Source organism: Mytilus edulis, chromosome 13 (assembly GCF_963676685.1).
Source record: "Mytilus edulis chromosome 13, xbMytEdul2.2, whole genome shotgun sequence".
Lineage (NCBI taxonomy): Eukaryota > Metazoa > Mollusca > Bivalvia > Mytilida > Mytilidae > Mytilus > Mytilus edulis.
Window position 1 is genome coordinate 45615948 of NC_092356.1, and position 18534 is coordinate 45634481.

Below are 18534 nucleotides of genomic sequence, written 5' to 3' on the forward strand. Positions count from 1 at the left end.
CACCTATTGCCGCTAACATTAAAACAAGTTATTCAAGCTGTGAAATAGTCCAACCAATAAGATTTTTATTTTTCCTTATAGTGTTGCCATATGGTTCGTTATAAAGAAACTTCTTCGAATGATAGCTACACACCATGGCTAATGTCAAGAAGCTTGGTAGAGAAATTCGCGAAAATGGAACTTTAAAGATATATTTTTTTTAAACCACACACATTCCAATTTACACGAACCCCTCTTTACTATTAAAAGTTCCAATAAACGTACACGAGGGTGAAGATTAAAGCATAAACATATATATGGAATTCTAATTCTCAACCAAAATTAATAAAAAAAAATAATTAAATAAACCTTAGTTTACTCAGCATAATTGCGTTCGTTCATCAAAGTGCATTTAATGAATCATCAGAAATGATTTTATTTCATGTGAAGACTGATTGCATCTTCATTGTCTATGGACTATCCTATTTACACAAAGCAAATGCAAACACACACAAAGCATTTCAATTAAGTACTTAATTATTATAAAGCAATTTCAATTTACATCTATTTCATCTAAAATAATATCTTTCGTAAATTCTGAAAATCTATTATTGACTTAATTGTAACTTTTGTTGTATTTGTTTTCGATCACCAACTTTTTTCAATTTGAAGCTGTTTACTGAATGATTGATGTCAATTTATTTGTTTTGTTTCAGTCTTTAGTATTTCTTGATCAGTTGACAAACTGTACCGATTGACTTTCATCATAACCAGAACGCTGCCTATAAATAATGTTTGTCACAGAATTTAAACTTATTTCAATTATTGTTATTACAGTGTGTGGACATATAAAACTGAAGAAAAAACTGTAAATCAAAAAGATTTTAAAGATGCGTTTTCAAAGTCTCAGAGTGCTTCTGATGTTCAGTATTGCAAACCCTTGTATCGAACTTGTCCACACTCAAAGTCATACTGATGTTAAAACACTCCACACTGATATATTTACGAACTATAAAAAAGAAATTTTACCCACGGCGGACCAATCTAAACCATTGGTAATAGGAGTTACATTTTTCATGGCTTCATTCAATTCGTTTAATGAAGTAGAAGAAACAATTTCACTTACTGCGGCAGTAGGGATGAATTGGACTGATCCAGCTCTCGAGTGGAATCCAATCTTGTATGGTAATTTGTACGGTACCATAATTAATCCGAAAGATTTGTGGCTTCCGCAATTATTCCTGATAAACAGAGTTGACTCGATGGATCCGGTAGGAGATGACACCATGTTTTTCCCTACAATCATATACACCGGAGAGGTGATTTACAGTCCTGGTGGAATTCTAAAGGCTAAATGTCCTACGGATATATCCAAATTTCCGTTTGATAGTCAGACATGTACTCTACAGCTGATGCCTTGGGGATTTATTCAAGCGAATCTTTTATTAACGTCCAATTTCGACAAAGCTCAGCTTGACTTCTTTTCTCAACATTCAGACTGGAATCTGTTAGAGTACTCTACCAGTATTGTGAATGAGTCTCTAGGATACAGTGTGTTAAAAGTGAAACTAACATTTGAACGCGAGCCGTTGTATTTTGCGGTGATGATTATTCTTCCGACACTTCTATTTTCACTTTTGAATCCATTAGTTTTCGTCTTACCAGTAGAATCTGGAGAACGAGTGTCATTATCGATGACAATTTTACTGTCATACGCCATATTTTTAACACTTGTGTCAGCTTCGATTCCTGCGTCTTCAAATCCTATGTGCGTTTTATTAATTGCCATGATCGCCATCATCTCTATCAGCGGTGTAATCGTAATTGGTTCCATAATAAGTGCAAACTATTTCTATCTCAACAATAGCAAAAACATTGGAATGGTGATGAAATATTTCACCAAACTGTGGATGAGGAAAAAGAACAAAGTAGTTCCAATAGATGTATACAAAGAACCGACAATTAGGGGAAAGGATGTAACAGAGATGTTAGACTCTCTTTTTTTCTATGGAACATATATTTCAATCTTTCTTATCATTTCTGGTTATTTTTTGTATGTTTTGTTATAATGATATGAATATAACCCAATTAGTTTAAATTCAAGGTAGGTTGTTGCTTCCTTAATGCAAAGGTTTTATAAACCATGCAAATAAATCTATCATTTATTTGTTTGTTTTAAGTGTTGTTTTTCACTTGTATATTATTATTCAGATAATGCAAAAATAATTGTACGCGACAGCATTGTTAGTCCCTGAATCATCGTGTTTCTATCACAACAATAGAATAAAATATAAACCAAAAAATCTTTACTTTTAAAAATTCTTTAAAGAAATACTTAAATATGACAATATAATTAAACAGATAAAAAACAAAAAGATCAAACTTTTTGAAAAAGCACATACTTCTAATTTCCAGCAGTCTGGCAGTTTTCTAATATAACTTCCCTTACCATCATATGAACAGAACATCCTAACGACCTACTGTTTGTTTATTTTCTGTTGATCGCGAGCAAAATAAAATTTAACAACAGAATCCGAAGTTTTTAAAATTATGTTATTAGATTTTAAGTATATCCTCTTATGATTTAAGATCACGTAGAAAGTAAAACAGCCAAAATATAGAACACCAACGAAAAAGTCCCTTATCAAATGGAAAAAAAATCATTAGCTCAAACACATCTATCGAATGTTACATTCCTGATGTGGTATAGATATTTCCTTTTGTAGAAAATAGTGGAATAGAAACTGGTTTTATAGCTAGCTAAACCAGAAACAAAGTTTTGAATTAACTTGTTTTCAGATATGTCAAAGCTGTGTTCTGGAAGTCGGACAAAATTATTGAAAAAATTATAAAAAAAAGCCGTAGACAAGAAAATGTAATTACAAATGAAGCTACATAGAACTTAACTATTCCTACTGGAAACACAAAGTACACAATCATTGTCAAATGATATGAATTATATCGACATACATGTACCAGTTTTGGCACCGGAGAACAAGCACAAGTCCAACCATATGTCAACAACATTTACATAAATTAGCTTAGACTACAAATTGTAGATACTACTTTTCATGTGTAAGTGCATTACTTTGCTTTCAAAGTTCCAAAATGAAATTCTACAATACGAAAACAAGAAATTTGGTATAATTGCTATTAAGACAACTAATCACCAAAAATGTATACGCTATAGTAAGTTGACCATCAAGTGCATGGTTGCTAATATCTGATAATACCGCATAGCGGGTTATTTTCACGGGGCCAAAATTTCGCCATTTTCATTGAATAAGGTATACGAAATATTGTGGCGGTTATTATTTTGGTGGATTGAAAACTTTTATTAAAACCTTTTCATGTACACTTTTAATTTGGTGGAATTTATTTTGGCGATTTTGTCCTATCCGCGAAAATAAGCGAAAATGTACCCCCCCCCCCCCCCCCCCCCCGCGAAAATAACCCGCAATACAATTTCTATGTTTTCTACTCCCCAGGCATATATGAATTAACCGTGTTTAGCATAACTTTCGGATCTTTTGTGTTTAAAAGCTTTTCAACTCCGTATTTGATTGATCGTTCAACTGTTTTGATTCGTGCGACACAGATAAGTCTTATGCAGACGAATCGCCAATCTGGCGAACCAAATTAAAAGCTTTGCATTTTTGTATGTCAATATAATTCATATCACTTGACTATGATTGTGTACTTTGCGTTTCAAGTAGGAATAGTTAAATTCTATGTAGCTTCATTTGTAATTACCGTTTCAACAAGGAGTCTGTCTGACAAAGCTGAAGCAGTTTTTACTTCAAATTATTTCCCAATGACCTTCATAACAGGAGAGACTAAAAGATATGAAAGGGACAATCAAAATCAAACTGAACACACAACGGCAAAAATGCAAAAGAAAAAAGAAAAAAAGACAAACAACAGATTACAAAACACAACATAGAAAATTAAAGATTGAGTAACATGAACTCCACCAAAAACCGAGGTTCATCTAAGGTGCTTCGAAAGCGGATCTTGCTGCACATCCGATACCCGTCTTATTGCTCATGTAAATATAAACCCGGTGAAAAGTTTATTGAGTCACATTTGGGGGAAATGATTAAACATATTCTTATGACGACGGCATTATTGAGCTATTGATCGACAATCTAAAAACATAGTTAAAAAATTGAGTACACAAACTATCATGTTGAAATACAGTTCTTAATATATTTTCAAAGGAAACAATACAGTTTATTTCCAGATACCAAATCAAAATTTCACGGACGTCGGTTTCGCTTTGTTTATTTTATGCACACAACGACAGACCCTACAATTGCTTAAAACAAATTGTAATTTAACTTCTGCTTGAAAGTTTACAACGTTTAAGCGACATTACCAGTGCCTAAGAAGAAGGGTGGTTACCAAAGATTTCTGAAATACCGTCTCTTCCTTTTTCCAAAAAAAAAATCATTTGACAATACCACGACCTTGTAGATAAATACTCCTTATTAGTTTCACAAATAGTATTACTGATTATTCCATTTGTTTTGTAATATATGTTTCACGTGGCTCGGTATTTATTCATCTTGCCATTGCTTTTTTTTTTTTTTTTTTTTAATTTTCTACTTTAGATTACAATTGCAAATTTTGAAGTAGAAAATTTCCAAAATGCAACAAAGGGATATTCCCAAATATGCAACTTAAACATAAAGCTTAAAAAGCCCACTTATTCATAATTACAGAAACCCTCTAAACTACTGAATTTCCTAAAGACCGTCAATGCGAATTATTATATAAACAGTTAGATTACATTTTGATTCTCTACAAAAAACTGATAAAGCTGGGGTCACACATTCACGATTTTTACTGCCGTCCTTGACAGGACCATTCCCGATTAGAATTTGTCAAAAGTCTGATCAAGATCCTGTGAATCGTGGATGGAAATTCGATTTGTATCTTTCGCCAGGTAAAATTCGACCGAGTCTGTCACGACTGCGTCCCGATTCTACCGAATGTAATCCGACAGAGATCAGATAGTGACAAGACAGTGAACCGACGTTGACGGAAGTTATCCGTTTGAAAACAGTCGGCATAATCGGGATGATCAGGTACTGTCGGAACGTAATCCTATCACGGTCCGCTCTATCGCATTGCAAACGGCTTTGTCTGGTCTCATTCGTATTGTATTCTGTTATTGTCGGGACTTCTCCAGATCATTCCCGTTCCACAGGACACCGTCCCGAATACACAGAACATTGTTAGGAATTCGATCCGATACAGCAGAATCTGTCACGACATAGGCACGATTGTAACCCGACTAGACAAAATCGGCTGAGTTTCCACGAATGTTACGGGACGCACCTAACTGTCGGGGTGCTTTGCCGAACTATTCGGACCCTTCCCGACCAGTAGGAATCTGTTACGAACTAAAACGACTGCGTTCAGAATATAATAGGACATTCCAGATAATTGAGGATACTAATCCGACTTTTTCACTTTTCGTGTCGTATCGCTTTCTGATCTCAAACGGGAGCAATAATCGGCAATGTGTGAACCCCGCATAAAAGAACACTAATTAAACTTTAATTTACTCAGTATAATTGCTTCCGTTTAACATTGTAAATTCAATGATTCATCAGTATTTATTTTATTTCAAAACAAGTCGATTGCATCGTAATTGTGTATGGATAATCGTTTTTACACTAAGTAAATCCAAACACATATTAAGGATTTTAATGACGTAGTTATTAACATATACAGATTATAAATCACATCAATTTTATCTTAAAATTACCGTCTGTGAACTTTTATTAATGACTTAATGGAGACCTTTGATTTGTTAGCCTCGGTCATTTCCTTTTTTTTAAATCAAAGAATTGAATGTTTAATTTAATCTATTTGTTTTGTTTCGTTCTTTAGTATTTCTTGATAGGTTGTCTAATTGTTCATATTGACTATTATACTAATAACTAGAACGCTGTATATAAATAAAGTTTGTTATAGAATTTAAACTTCTTTCAAATTTTGTCAAAACAACATCATTATAAATCGTCATATATATCGCACAGTTGTAAATCAAAAGATGTGTTTTCGACAATTTGGATTGCTTCTTTCTGTCATTATTGTAGCATCCATCGAACTTGTCTACGCTCAAAGTCATGCTGATGTTAAACGCCTCTACACTGATTTGTTTACTGACTATAGAAAAGAAATCATACCCACGGCAGACCAATCAAAACCGTTAGTGGTAGGAGTTACGTTTCATATAGCGTCATTCAATTCGTTTAATGAAGTAGACGAAACAATGTCTCTGACTGCAGTAGTAGACATGAATTGGACTGATCCAGCTCTAATGTGGGATCCAACCTTGTATGGTAATATAAACTTTACTACAATAAATCCGAAAGATTTGTGGCTTCCGCAAATATACCTCACAAACACAGTAGACCCAATGAATCCAATAGGACATGACTCAAAAGCTTACCCAACAATTGGATACACTGGAAAGGTGTTTTATAGTCACGGTGGAATTCTTAAGGCTAAATGTCCTACGGATATATCGAAGTTTCCCTTTGATAGTCAGACATGTACACTAGAATTGATGACTTGGGGATTCGTTCAATCTCAACTTTTACTATCTTCCAATTTCGACAAAGCTCAGCTTGGCTTCTTTGATGCACATTCAGACTGGAATCTGTTAGAATACTCTACGCATGTTGTAAGTGTGTCTTTTGGATACAGTATGTTAACAGTAAAACTTACCTTTAAACGAGAGCCGTTATATTTCACGGTTATGATTATTCTTCCGACACTTCTATTTTCACTTTTGAATCCATTAGTTTTCGTCCTACCTGTAGAATCTGGAGAACGAGTGTCATTATCGATGACAATTTTACTGTCATACGCCATATTTTTAACACTTGTGTCAGCTTCGATTCCTGCTACTTCAAATCCTATGTGCGTTTTATTAATTGTCATGATCGCCATCATCTTGATCAGCGGTGTGATCGTAATTGGTTCCATAATGAATGCAAAATACTTCTACCTCGAAAATGACAAACACATTGGAATGGTGATGAAATATTTCACCAAACTGTGGAAGAGGAAAATGAACAAAGTGGTTCCAATAGATGAATATAAAGAACCGACAATTAGGATAAAGGATGTAACGGAGATGTTAGATTCTCTTTTCTTCTATGGAACATATATTTTAATAGTTGTAATCATTTCTAGTTATATTTTGTATGTCTTATTATAATGTTTTGAAGATATATCATCAGGTAACAGTTCTTTTTTTTTTGGTATGCTTGAGTAGATTTGTGCATATGTGCTACACCTCAACAAAATGGTATTATTTAGTTTGGAAATAAATGTGAACATTGGTCAGTTTGCGTTATTCTTATTACAGTATTTCTATAGTACAAATATGAATGTACACGACTGTCATACAAGTGATAGGTTTAAAAAGCTTTAAATTCAGGGTTAAATGCCTTTGTTACATGAGGAAATGCCTGCACCCAGTCAGAAATATAACAGGTTTTTTAAATATGAATCACAATTAAAATAAATTTATAGTTCCTATGTCATGTATGTTGATCTGGTGTGACGCAGTTCAAAGTTCTATTATGGTGCACTGTATGTGGAAGGTGATCGTTGTTATTCTGTGGTTTCATGTATAAGTATACTGTTATATCATTTATGTATTTCTCAGTCCCTCTGAATTCTTAACATTGATTTTATTGTATTTTTCACATAGTGTTGTCCTTTTAGCTGTATTTTCAACATTGCTTTTCAACAGGGTGTGTGGCTAGCCATACAACACGGTTCAAACCAACATTTATTGTTAAAATATCCTGTATCAAGTCAGGATTATGTCAGCTGTTATCAAATAGTTCGTTTTCAAGTACGCCAGCGTTTGTTTTTGTAGTAGTTCAGTACTTCTGGTATTCTGTTGTTTTCCTCTTATATTAAATGCCTTTTGGAGTTTGTGACCCGGATTTGTTTTTCACTTAATCGATCTAAGACTTTCGAACAGCTATATACTACTTTAGTCTTGATTTACTAACATAATCCCAAATTTCCAAAATCCATGATTTTAGTTATGTTTATGTTCATCCTTGTATAGTTTTATAGTAACGAATTCTAAGTGTGGAGTGTAAAAAAAATAATTGGTACATTGAAAAGGTAATAGTTATAGGATATGTGTTCCTGGATAACAATCCTCGACGGCCGGAGGCCGGAGGGATTTCTTATCCAGACATGCTGTATCCAAAAGTGTTTAACTAACTTGCACTCGATGCTAAACCCTTATTAGGATATATTTGAGAAGAGGAGCGAAAGATACCAGTGGGGCATGCAACAACGCGATGTCTAAAATACAAAAAGATAATTAGAAAATAATTATACACAAGACACATCATAGAAAAATACAGAGTTAGCAACACGAACCCCACAAAACACTGGGGGTGATCTCAGGTGCTCTGGATGGGTAAGCAGATCTTGATCCACTTGTGGCACCCGTCGTGTTGCTCATGCTATTACAAATCCGGGAAATAGTTTAACTTGTTGACATTGAATATTAAATGACGAAGCACTTTAATTGACAATATCAAACCATAATTTATATAAACAATTTCGTTTTAGATGAAACCCCTCTAGTAACCTTACTTTGACGATCGATCTTCATTCAAACTTTGATAATTGAGTAGATATTACAAATGTCGACGTTACTGTTTTGAATATTTACGTTTAATCCATGTGCAAAAATGGATCAGCAGGTCAAGATTTGCCGTATCAAACATTTTTATTACAAAAAAAAAGCAAAAAAAAACAACATCATAATTCTTTTATGCAGAAGTCCATATGAATGGGAGTAATACGGACGACAATTTTATTGAGTCAGGCGTTTGACTTTGCGAATGCGACGGCAAAAAATGCAAACTTTATAACACAAAGTACTTACAATCATCAATTTAGTGAAAGGAATCAATAACAATATGATATAAAATAGCTAATTAAACTTAAATTTACTCAGTATAACTGCTTCTGTTTAACATTGTAAATTCAACTATTCATCAGTATTTATTAAATTCATATATAACAAGATTGGTTTTATGAATGGTCTATAGACTATCGTTAATATTAAAATTAATCTTATTCCAAAGTTAAACTGATGGTATTTTAATAAGTTTATTTCAAGAATCGATAGGTTTACTCGGATGGTATTTAAATTTACGGGCTCGATCAAGAACATAACCGAAAAAAAATAGTGTGTATCATCCTGTTTGTAATAAGTTTTTGACATAGTTATACAATCATACAAACTTTTGACAAAATCTGTGTATCTATGCGTATTAACTAGTAATTGAGTAAAGCTTTTAAGCAATTTAGGTAACGAAATCCTTGACTTAGAAATACCAAGATTACATTGATTAATAATACATATATCTCTTCTAATACGGACATAGCGACAGATATGATATATTTGAACACGGTAATATGAGACAAGAGGGAAATCATCGTCAAAAAGAGGCAAATTCTACATTTAGTCGTAAATTGTTGTGTAAAGTTTCTCCTAATTTGAAAGACAAAAAAACTCCAACAGGAAAAGAAGTTATTGCTGTTCATTTTGGATTTGTATAACATATCATGTCTTTGGATAATATTCGGCGGTAAATTAAGATAATTATTGATTATTTGACGACATATCAAACATATCAAATTAACGACGAAATTCTTAATTTATCAATAATACGAAGTATTTATTTAGTTTGAATATGCAGTGTTCTTTAGACAGTTGTTTATTTTTCATTTTCTTTTGAAATGGAAATGTCTGTTTGTTTTCCACTTCTTTGCCATTTACACTATACTTCTTCAAATAACAATTATAAATTTGCAAAAAGAATATTAATGTTGTAAATAATAGAACTGAAGACTTCGATTGCAAATATTAAAATTCAATATTCACTTCAAAGTCAAATGACACTTCAAATCAAAATATAAATAGATATGTGGTATATACTTAAATAGCTAAGTTTAATCCTTTATTTTTTTCGAAATATCTCGGAGAACTTTGCCAACCTAGTACACTCATCACTATTGAAAGGGGAATACAATATAATGTAATTTAAACAACTTTAATTTGATCTGAAAGAAAGATTTAGGATACCAAAATCATTCAATAACTGTTGGACATTTCTGTACATGAGAAAAAAAGTTAGCTGTCGTTTAATACAGATAAATGATGCACTAACATAAATTCAGGATCCGTACAGGCCTAACTGTCCTATGTTCTACCCTACTGAGCATGCATGGATGCGAATAAGACACGGATCAATAACGGTCTCCGAATTTTGATATTGTTTTCAAAAATTGGCGTTTTCTGTGAAAAACAGATTATTTAAAAGACAAATTGAGGAAGTATAAATCACTACATGTATACGTCATATCACTGATATTTCCGACTTTGTTAGGTTTAAGTTGAATTGTGGATCAATGAAATCAGTCTCTTCTTGAAGTGGTATAGATATTCCCGAAATATCATAGTTACAAGCTTTTCTTTTGATTAATAACTCTTGATACTATGTTTACTTTGGGATTTTTTTCGATTTTTCTCTTAAAGGGGCCTTAGCTGATTCAAGATCACCGATTTGACTCGAATTCTCATATTTTATTTATAACAATGTAACACGTTTTTCCAACTACCAACAGTACAAAACAAACAATTTACAGGACATGGTCTCAATAAGATGAAGCTTCGTTACGTCTGAATTTAAGCCAAGACGCCATCTAATTTCCTATCGAGTTGACCTTATATGACCATATAGGCGATGTAAACATAATACAATGGAGAAAGGAAATGATGACTGTGTCAAAGCGACAATAACCCGACCATAGAGCAGACAACATCCGAAGGCCACCAATAGGTCTTCAATGTAGCGAGAAACTCCCGCACCCGTAGGTGTCCTTCAGATGGACCTTTAAAAAAATGTATACTAGCACAGTGATAATAGACGTCATACTAAACTCCGAATTGTACACAAAAAACTGAAATTAAAAATCATACAAGACTAACAAAGGCTCCTGACTTGGGACAGGCGCAAAATTGCGGCGGGGTCAAACATATTTATGAGATCTCAACCCTCCTCCTATACATCTAGCCAATGTAGAAAAGTAAACGCATAACAATACGCACATTAAAATTCAGTTCAAGAGAAGTCCGAGTCCGATGTCAGAAGATGTACCAAAAGAAAATAAATAAAATGACAATAATACATAAATACGACAACTACTAGCAGTTAACTGACATGCCAGCTCCATACCTCGATTAAACTTATTGAAAGATTATGTCTTCATCATAGGAATATCAGGCACAATCTCTTCCGTTAGGGGTTTAGTATCATATTATCATAGAATATATGAGAAGAACATAAATCGTGTCATGCCAACAACTGTTTTTTAAATAAATGTGTTTGGTTCCGATGCAAAGACCCTATTAGTGAATCAATATTAAAGTCAAAATATGCAATCTTTAATGCCCTGACAACAGTATCGTAACTATATCCCTTCCTAATAAGTCTGTTTAAAGTTTTGTAAGCGTTTGAGGTGAATACTGCCATGTTTGTGCTTTGTTAAGAATATTACCATAAAAGATTGGATGTGAAATACCTGAACGTATAAGATGTCTGCATGTTGAGTTATATTTACGAATTATTTCCTTATACCGATGATAAAATTCAGTAAATGTTTTGACTAGTTTGTGATATCGAAAACCCTGGTGAAATAATTTTTCAGTAATACATAACTTTCTCTCGCTAAAATCTAATACGTTGTTAGATACACGAACGAATCGTACAAGTTGAGATATATAAACACCATAAGAGGGTGACAAGGGAACGTCATCATCTAAAAATGGATAATTAACAATAGGAAATGAAAAATCAACTCTTTTATCATAAATTTTTGTATTAAGCTTCCCGTTAATGATATAGATATCAAGATCGAGGAAAAGGCAGTGGTCATTGTTAGTATTAGCTTTATTTAAAGTAAGTTCAACAGGATAAATTTCTTTAGTAAACACACTGAAATCTTCATAATTGAGAGCCAATATATCATCCAAATATCTAAAAGTATTGTTAAATTTTTGGATAAACATGGATATAAATAGATTAAACACCTCGTGCAATTGGATTTTTATAGGTCTCTTAAATTTTGTATTATAGATTAAAAATGTATGTTTATCGTTGTTTTTACCTTTATGAGAATGATTTTGTGTGGATCGAATCAGTTAATCAAATTATTTACCTTTGTTTCACTTTCAATGTTGACATTCTTTTGCTTTAAATAGCCGTACACGGACAATGCATGCGTTATTATATCTCTTTTTACGGGGTTAAATTGGAGTTCACATGAATACGGATTTAATGAGGTCGAACTATTCACTTGCAAGTAAATAATTCATTATCAATGTTTATTAGCTTAATTTTAAAAAATTAAACCATTTTAGCTGATAAAAGCAAAATATTATTTCACTATTTCACTTTCATTAAAGATTGAACAAAAATGATCATACTTTTGATTTTTTATATATCTCTCGTAGCTAGAGCCCCTTTAAGCTTCTAAGTATTTGAAAGATTATTGTGTATGGTAACGTTCTAACAACGAAATAATTTCGCCGAAAACTTTACACAAAAAGAGCATTTTAAGTCGCACACAAATAACGACGGCACCAATAAAATGACACTAAAATAATCACTGTTATCAAAAGGCGGGACACACAAATAACTGTGATTTAAAATATATAAAAATGTAGTAACACTCAAATGATGACGGTTATTTAATAGCAAAGATACAAGAAGTTATAAAAAATACTAAGTTGAGACAATAAATATATAAATATATGAAGATGTGATAATAGTTGTCAAAGGTACCAGGATTATAATTTAATACACCAAACACGCGTTTTGTCTACATCAGACGCATTAGTTTCGCTCAGATCAAAATAGTTATGAAGCCAAACATGTACAAAATCGAAGAACATTGAGTACCCAAAATTCCAAAAAGTTGAATTTGTCTTTTAAACAATCTGTTTTTTTCACAGAAGACACCAATTTTTTATAAGAGTGCCAATCAGACAACTCTCCATTCAAGTCACATTTTGTAAAAGAAAACTAATAACTTCATGTTTACATCGTATTTAACACCTTCGTATTGAAATGGCATAAGTAAGTCGATATTATTCATTTTAACGGATGATTTGAAAATAAACTGCTGATATATGACATTTCATTCTACATTGTAATAATAAAAACTCTTTAAAAAAAATCAGAACAAGTAAGTCTTATATGACTTATGATTTTATTTCAGTCCTTTAGTGATTTGTTTTAAAGAAATGCACTCTTCATACAGTATTGTTATTGACGTACGTAGCATATATTTCATTCAAGGTTTTCGATTTTATTTTCATCAAGGACTCATAATACAAAACATGTTGAAATGATTGACGCACACATACCTAGTAATATACTCAAATATTTAGTATCGATGTTGATAATTAGTCAGTTTATATCTCACAGTTAACTATGTGTGGTGCATTTGCATTTTCGTTACATTGAAATACCCTGAATGTATTTTAGATATAAATAATTTATTATTGACATGTTAATATATAAAATATTATTTGAAAAAAATATTAAAAAATGCAGGTGATTTTTGTTTAATAACGCCCATTTCTTCAATATATTTAAACCTATGTCTTTAATGTTGTTTTCTTAATTTTGGTTCATTACTAATTTTTTAAGTTTTATGAAGTCAATTTTATATTTATATAGTACACAGTATTGTTAAGAACCCCGACTACGGGAGCGCCATTTTCTTACTGGGTTTAAGACCCATTAGTGAACTTCGGCTGTCATATTCCCCGTTTTCGTTCTCATGTTATGTGTTTATACGTGTTTTCCATCATCATATTTGAAAATATTGAAAATGACGCAAGATAAAAAGTTTGAATTTATTCTTTGATATCGATTTATTTGATATTTATCTATATATTGATGAATTTTATACATTGAACAAGATGACAATAGATTGATGGGTAAAAATACAAATATCTGAATCCAGTTCAATTTATTCTTAAATAAGTAGAATTTATTTCAACACATTTTTACGTTGAATAGTGCCCCCATCAAAATCTGGTAGCCACAATCTAGCCGTGAGTGCGGAAAGTGACTTATCCACCCTCAATTAACCCATCAATCAGTCTTAAAATTTTATAAGTAGTGTCCGCTTTATCTTATTCATGAACAAAATGAATTAAAGTACGACTTTTAAGAATAACAACTGGCTTCAGTTACCTCGCTTTGTACTAACTTGTTATATTACAGTTAACAAGACATATTTCCTTTGACAAACTTAGTTTGTCCATTAACTCATATTCCAACCTGTTCTCGTTGAATGTTAATAGCTCTGACCTGCACAGATGTTACACCAATACGATAACTTACTACACAGCAGCACTCATTTTATTACACGGAATCATTTGTTCTTTATTTGTTGTTAAAAATAGCTCTACATACACTGTAACGGTTACTCTTTTATTACGAACTTAAAGTAATGGTGGTACATACAACATACTTAAAAGACAACGTTATAAACTTGAATTAAATATATATGAAACGCATGATTTATGGCGTATTTGAACATTGGGTCAATGGACCTAAATTGATTTCTAAAGATATGTGTCAACTCTACTGAAAAGAAGAAAACAAAATACCGACATTCGAGGAAAACTGGAGATATAAGTCTAAAAATGAGTATTTACTTTTTCTGGATGATATTTCAATGAAACCCAATCAGAAAAGTTTGTATTGTTAATGGAAAGGACATAATCAATACATCTGAATGTGAAATTAAATTATTTGGCTTCTTTGATCTTGTTTAAGGCAAGTGTCTGGGGAACTCCGATCATTTCAAAATAGAACAGATCGGCAAGATGGGGCGCACATATTCGTTACCATAGGAATGTGGCCAAATTGTTTAAAAAGTAATTGTTTCTTCAAAAAATAGGCTTGTTTGGCATTTTTGATTCCAGTGTTAGTGGTGAGTGTTTTTTTAGAAGAACCACACGATAAGCGTACACAGTTCAAATCCTTGTTTCTATAATGAGTATTTTGCGTTAACCATTTAAACTGTAGTTAAAGGGATAACATACTGATTGATATATTTAGATCTAATTTGACATTGAGCTTCATCTTTTGTAAAACAGTCTAAAGTCTATATATAGAAATCATTTGAAAACAATAGATATAGGAAGATGTGATATGAGTGTCAATGAGACAACTTTCCATCCGAGTAACAATTTATAAAAGTAAACCATTATAGGTCAAGGTACGGCTTTCAACACAGAGCCTTGGCTCACACCGAACAGCAAGCTATAAAGTGCCCCAATTTACTAGTGTAAAACCATTCAAACGGGAAAACCAACGGTCTAATCTATATAAAAAAGAGAAAAGAGAAACACGTATGCACTACATAAAGCCTACTATGGAATCGTCTATAAACAAATTGAAAGATGCATATTGCTGCAGTATTATGTCTATGCACATATGGCATAGTTTGTTTACATATATGTTTTCCTGGTATTACAATTGAACTCATCATAGATACCAGAATAAAAGAATTGTAGGCCAGAAGATGCACGTTTCATCAACAAGAGTTTCAGTGGCCAAATAATTTATAAAATTCCGAAAGGCTTACCGTTCCGTAGCACCTGAGATAACCCCAGTTTTTTGTAGGGTCCATGTTGCTTAGTCGTTAGTTTTCTATATTGTGTCTCTTGTATTATTATTTGTCTGTTTGTCTTTTCCTTTTTAGCCATGGTGTTGTCAGTTTATTTTCGATCTTTGGGTTTGACTCTTAATCAGGCATCGTTTGCCCCCTTCGTCATATACCTCAGGTTATTTATTCCGGAGTATATATCACAAATTAGTGTACAGGATAATTACTCACGAGATGGCTTACTTTTTCATTCGTAAATCAATACTCCTTCTTAATTTAAATTCAATGATATCCTGGCTTTGAATTTCATGCATCTATGATAAACATTTTTATAAGATATTGATATTTTATTTGACCTATTAGGTGCGGCCTGCTATTCCGTTTTCGAATAATATGGCTACTAAGGTATTTTCAAAGCCGACGACGATGTGTATGTGTGGTCCACAGATTTAGTTACATCATGCTTATGTTACATAAATGATATGCATTCAATCATTATCCTGCTTATTTTTAACTACTTTGGCACGAAAATCTGAAACCAAACAGAACATAGCTGTGAATAAAAGATTATTCAACTGATGCATCAATTTTATCCCACTGTTTCATTTCTTTTGTGTCCTTTTTTGATAAATCAGATACTACTTTGTATGCGTAATTTACCGTTATCGTAAGATTGTGTTTTTTCTAAACCGCGTGTTTTTTTAAGTTCAAACAGTGCAAATCAATAATAAAGAAAAATTGGAAGGTTGCGTGATTCAGATAATGACGATTACAAAAACGTTTCGTTTAGTGAACCAGTTTGTATATTTATATGGTATATAGTCCTGATGAAGTTAAATCGAGAAAAGCGGGTCGAGCGCATGCCATGTATACAGTTTTCATTTTTACACCACTATGTCGATACCGGTTTTGCTCGACTATCAGTATCTGAGGGTATCATCAGCAATAGTCATACCTCGGTACGTAATGACATGAAATATAACTGACTGTTTTTAACTTGTCCGTTATTAATCATGTTAATTTAGAATGAATCGAGAAAACTAGGGTTTCAACTCCCTCAGGCAGAGTTCACCATATAAGGATTTGACTATTATGTTTTGGTCCGTTTTGGTAATGTACCCTGACTGTTTCGCACCTTTAACATCCGTGGCTTTCAAATATTAGGCTTGATATATTAGTATATCAAGTAAAGGGCTTTTGACACATAAAGTTTATAGAGTGTTTTCTGGTTTTTCTGGAAACATCTTTAGCTAATGTTTGTCCAATAATGCATACTCCGTTTTTTTAATAATATGCAGCCATTAAAATATAATAAAATAGCTTAGATTCTTAGAGTTCTTGATTATATATGACTACGTTAATTCATAATCAAGAGACTGAGGAATTTGCAAACATTTTTGGATAAAGTGTAGAACATTAAAGTTTAAATTTATTTCAGATTCGATTCATAAAACCCGTATGCATCCACTATAAGGTTGAATTTTCTTTTTAACATAATCCTTGTTCTTTTGATTTATAAAAATAGCTAAAACGGACATTTTAATAGCTGAAAACTGTCTAAACACATTGTATAAGATAGAAAGCCATTATTGGTTATTTTTAATTCCTTCAACATGCGAAGCTCCCGTCACCGAAAGGCTTTAACATTTTGTGTTTAGCATATTGACTTCACAATGATATTCCAGGATTTTCCAGAATGTTTTGCAGAATATTCGCCGTTGAATTTTGAACTGTTTAATTTGGTAAAAGATATAGTTTGCATTTTGATATTTTTATTAATATTTCATTCATATTCAAAACAACAAAACAAAATTACAACACTTTTAAGTAGTGATATGTTAAAGGTGGGTTGACAAAAATAAGAGCGGAACATTAAGACTGCCAAAGGAAACACATGGTATTGTCCCCTTTTCGAATGCTCTGTTTAAAAAATTCTAATGAAATATTAACATTATTTGTCTGCCGATAATAAGGAAAATAGCTTTATAGCAAGTAATACAAATTCAGTAAAAGTTTACAACAAAAATATATTTCTATTTCTTATAGGATTTTTCGAAACCATGTCGTGGGAAATAGATATATATTGTCATACTTAGTTCTTTCGATATAAAGGTCATGTTTCGGATCATTTAAAATTCAACCGTGCAAAGGATTCTGTTTGAAAGGGTAACAAATTGAATTTTTCATATTTTAGATATTAATTTTCAAAAACACTATGGTGCCTTTTTTTAGGTGTACAACTTTTAAAGCATGAAAATTAGATTAATGTGATTTTAACTTTTATTAAATATACAGAATACTATCCGTAAATAAGTTATACTTTATTGTTACAATAACAACAAAAATAATATTATATTCTATAGATTTAAGAATATCTCGTTGCAATCAGGAATTAGATGATCGATTGTTACAATGTCCAAGTTTTCTAACTTACCAGTAACATGTTGCTGATATCATATTAGTTAATTGTTTTCATCAACGCCATTTAAAGTCTGTTGGATGGTTGTTTCCCTGGCAATCAAAGTTAATGTCATTATTTCCATTTTTAAGTCAGTGCCTGATTTTTTTTGTCGACTCTTCTTCTTGCTTACCCTTCCGGGAGACATGAGATCACCCCCAGTTTTTGGTGGAGTTCGTGTTGCTTAGTCTTTATTTTTCTATGTTGTGTCTTCTGTATTATTATTTGTCTGTTTGTCTTTCTATTTTTCGCCTTGGCGTTGTCAGTTTAATTCCAATCTATGATTTTGACTGTCCCTGTGGTATCTTTCGTCCCTCTTTCGTATATATGTCGCCACCATT

General features: G+C 32.3%; 2 protein-coding genes across 2 annotated transcripts; both read left to right on the forward strand.

The window, feature by feature from the left end:
* Window positions 1-800: 800 nt before the first annotated feature.
* On the forward strand, window positions 801-2147 carry LOC139502221 (acetylcholine receptor subunit beta-type unc-29-like). Its single transcript, XM_071291655.1, has one exon. It carries the CDS (start codon window positions 870-872, stop codon window positions 2046-2048), a length of 1179 nt encoding a protein of 392 aa, XP_071147756.1. The 5' UTR covers window positions 801-869; the 3' UTR covers window positions 2049-2147.
* A 3896-nt stretch (window positions 2148-6043) lies between these two features.
* On the forward strand, window positions 6044-7219 carry LOC139500350 (acetylcholine receptor subunit alpha-1-B-like). Its single transcript, XM_071289094.1, has one exon. The coding sequence runs from the start codon at window positions 6044-6046 to the stop codon at window positions 7217-7219; it is 1176 nt and encodes a 391-aa protein (XP_071145195.1).
* Window positions 7220-18534: the final 11315 nt, after the last annotated feature.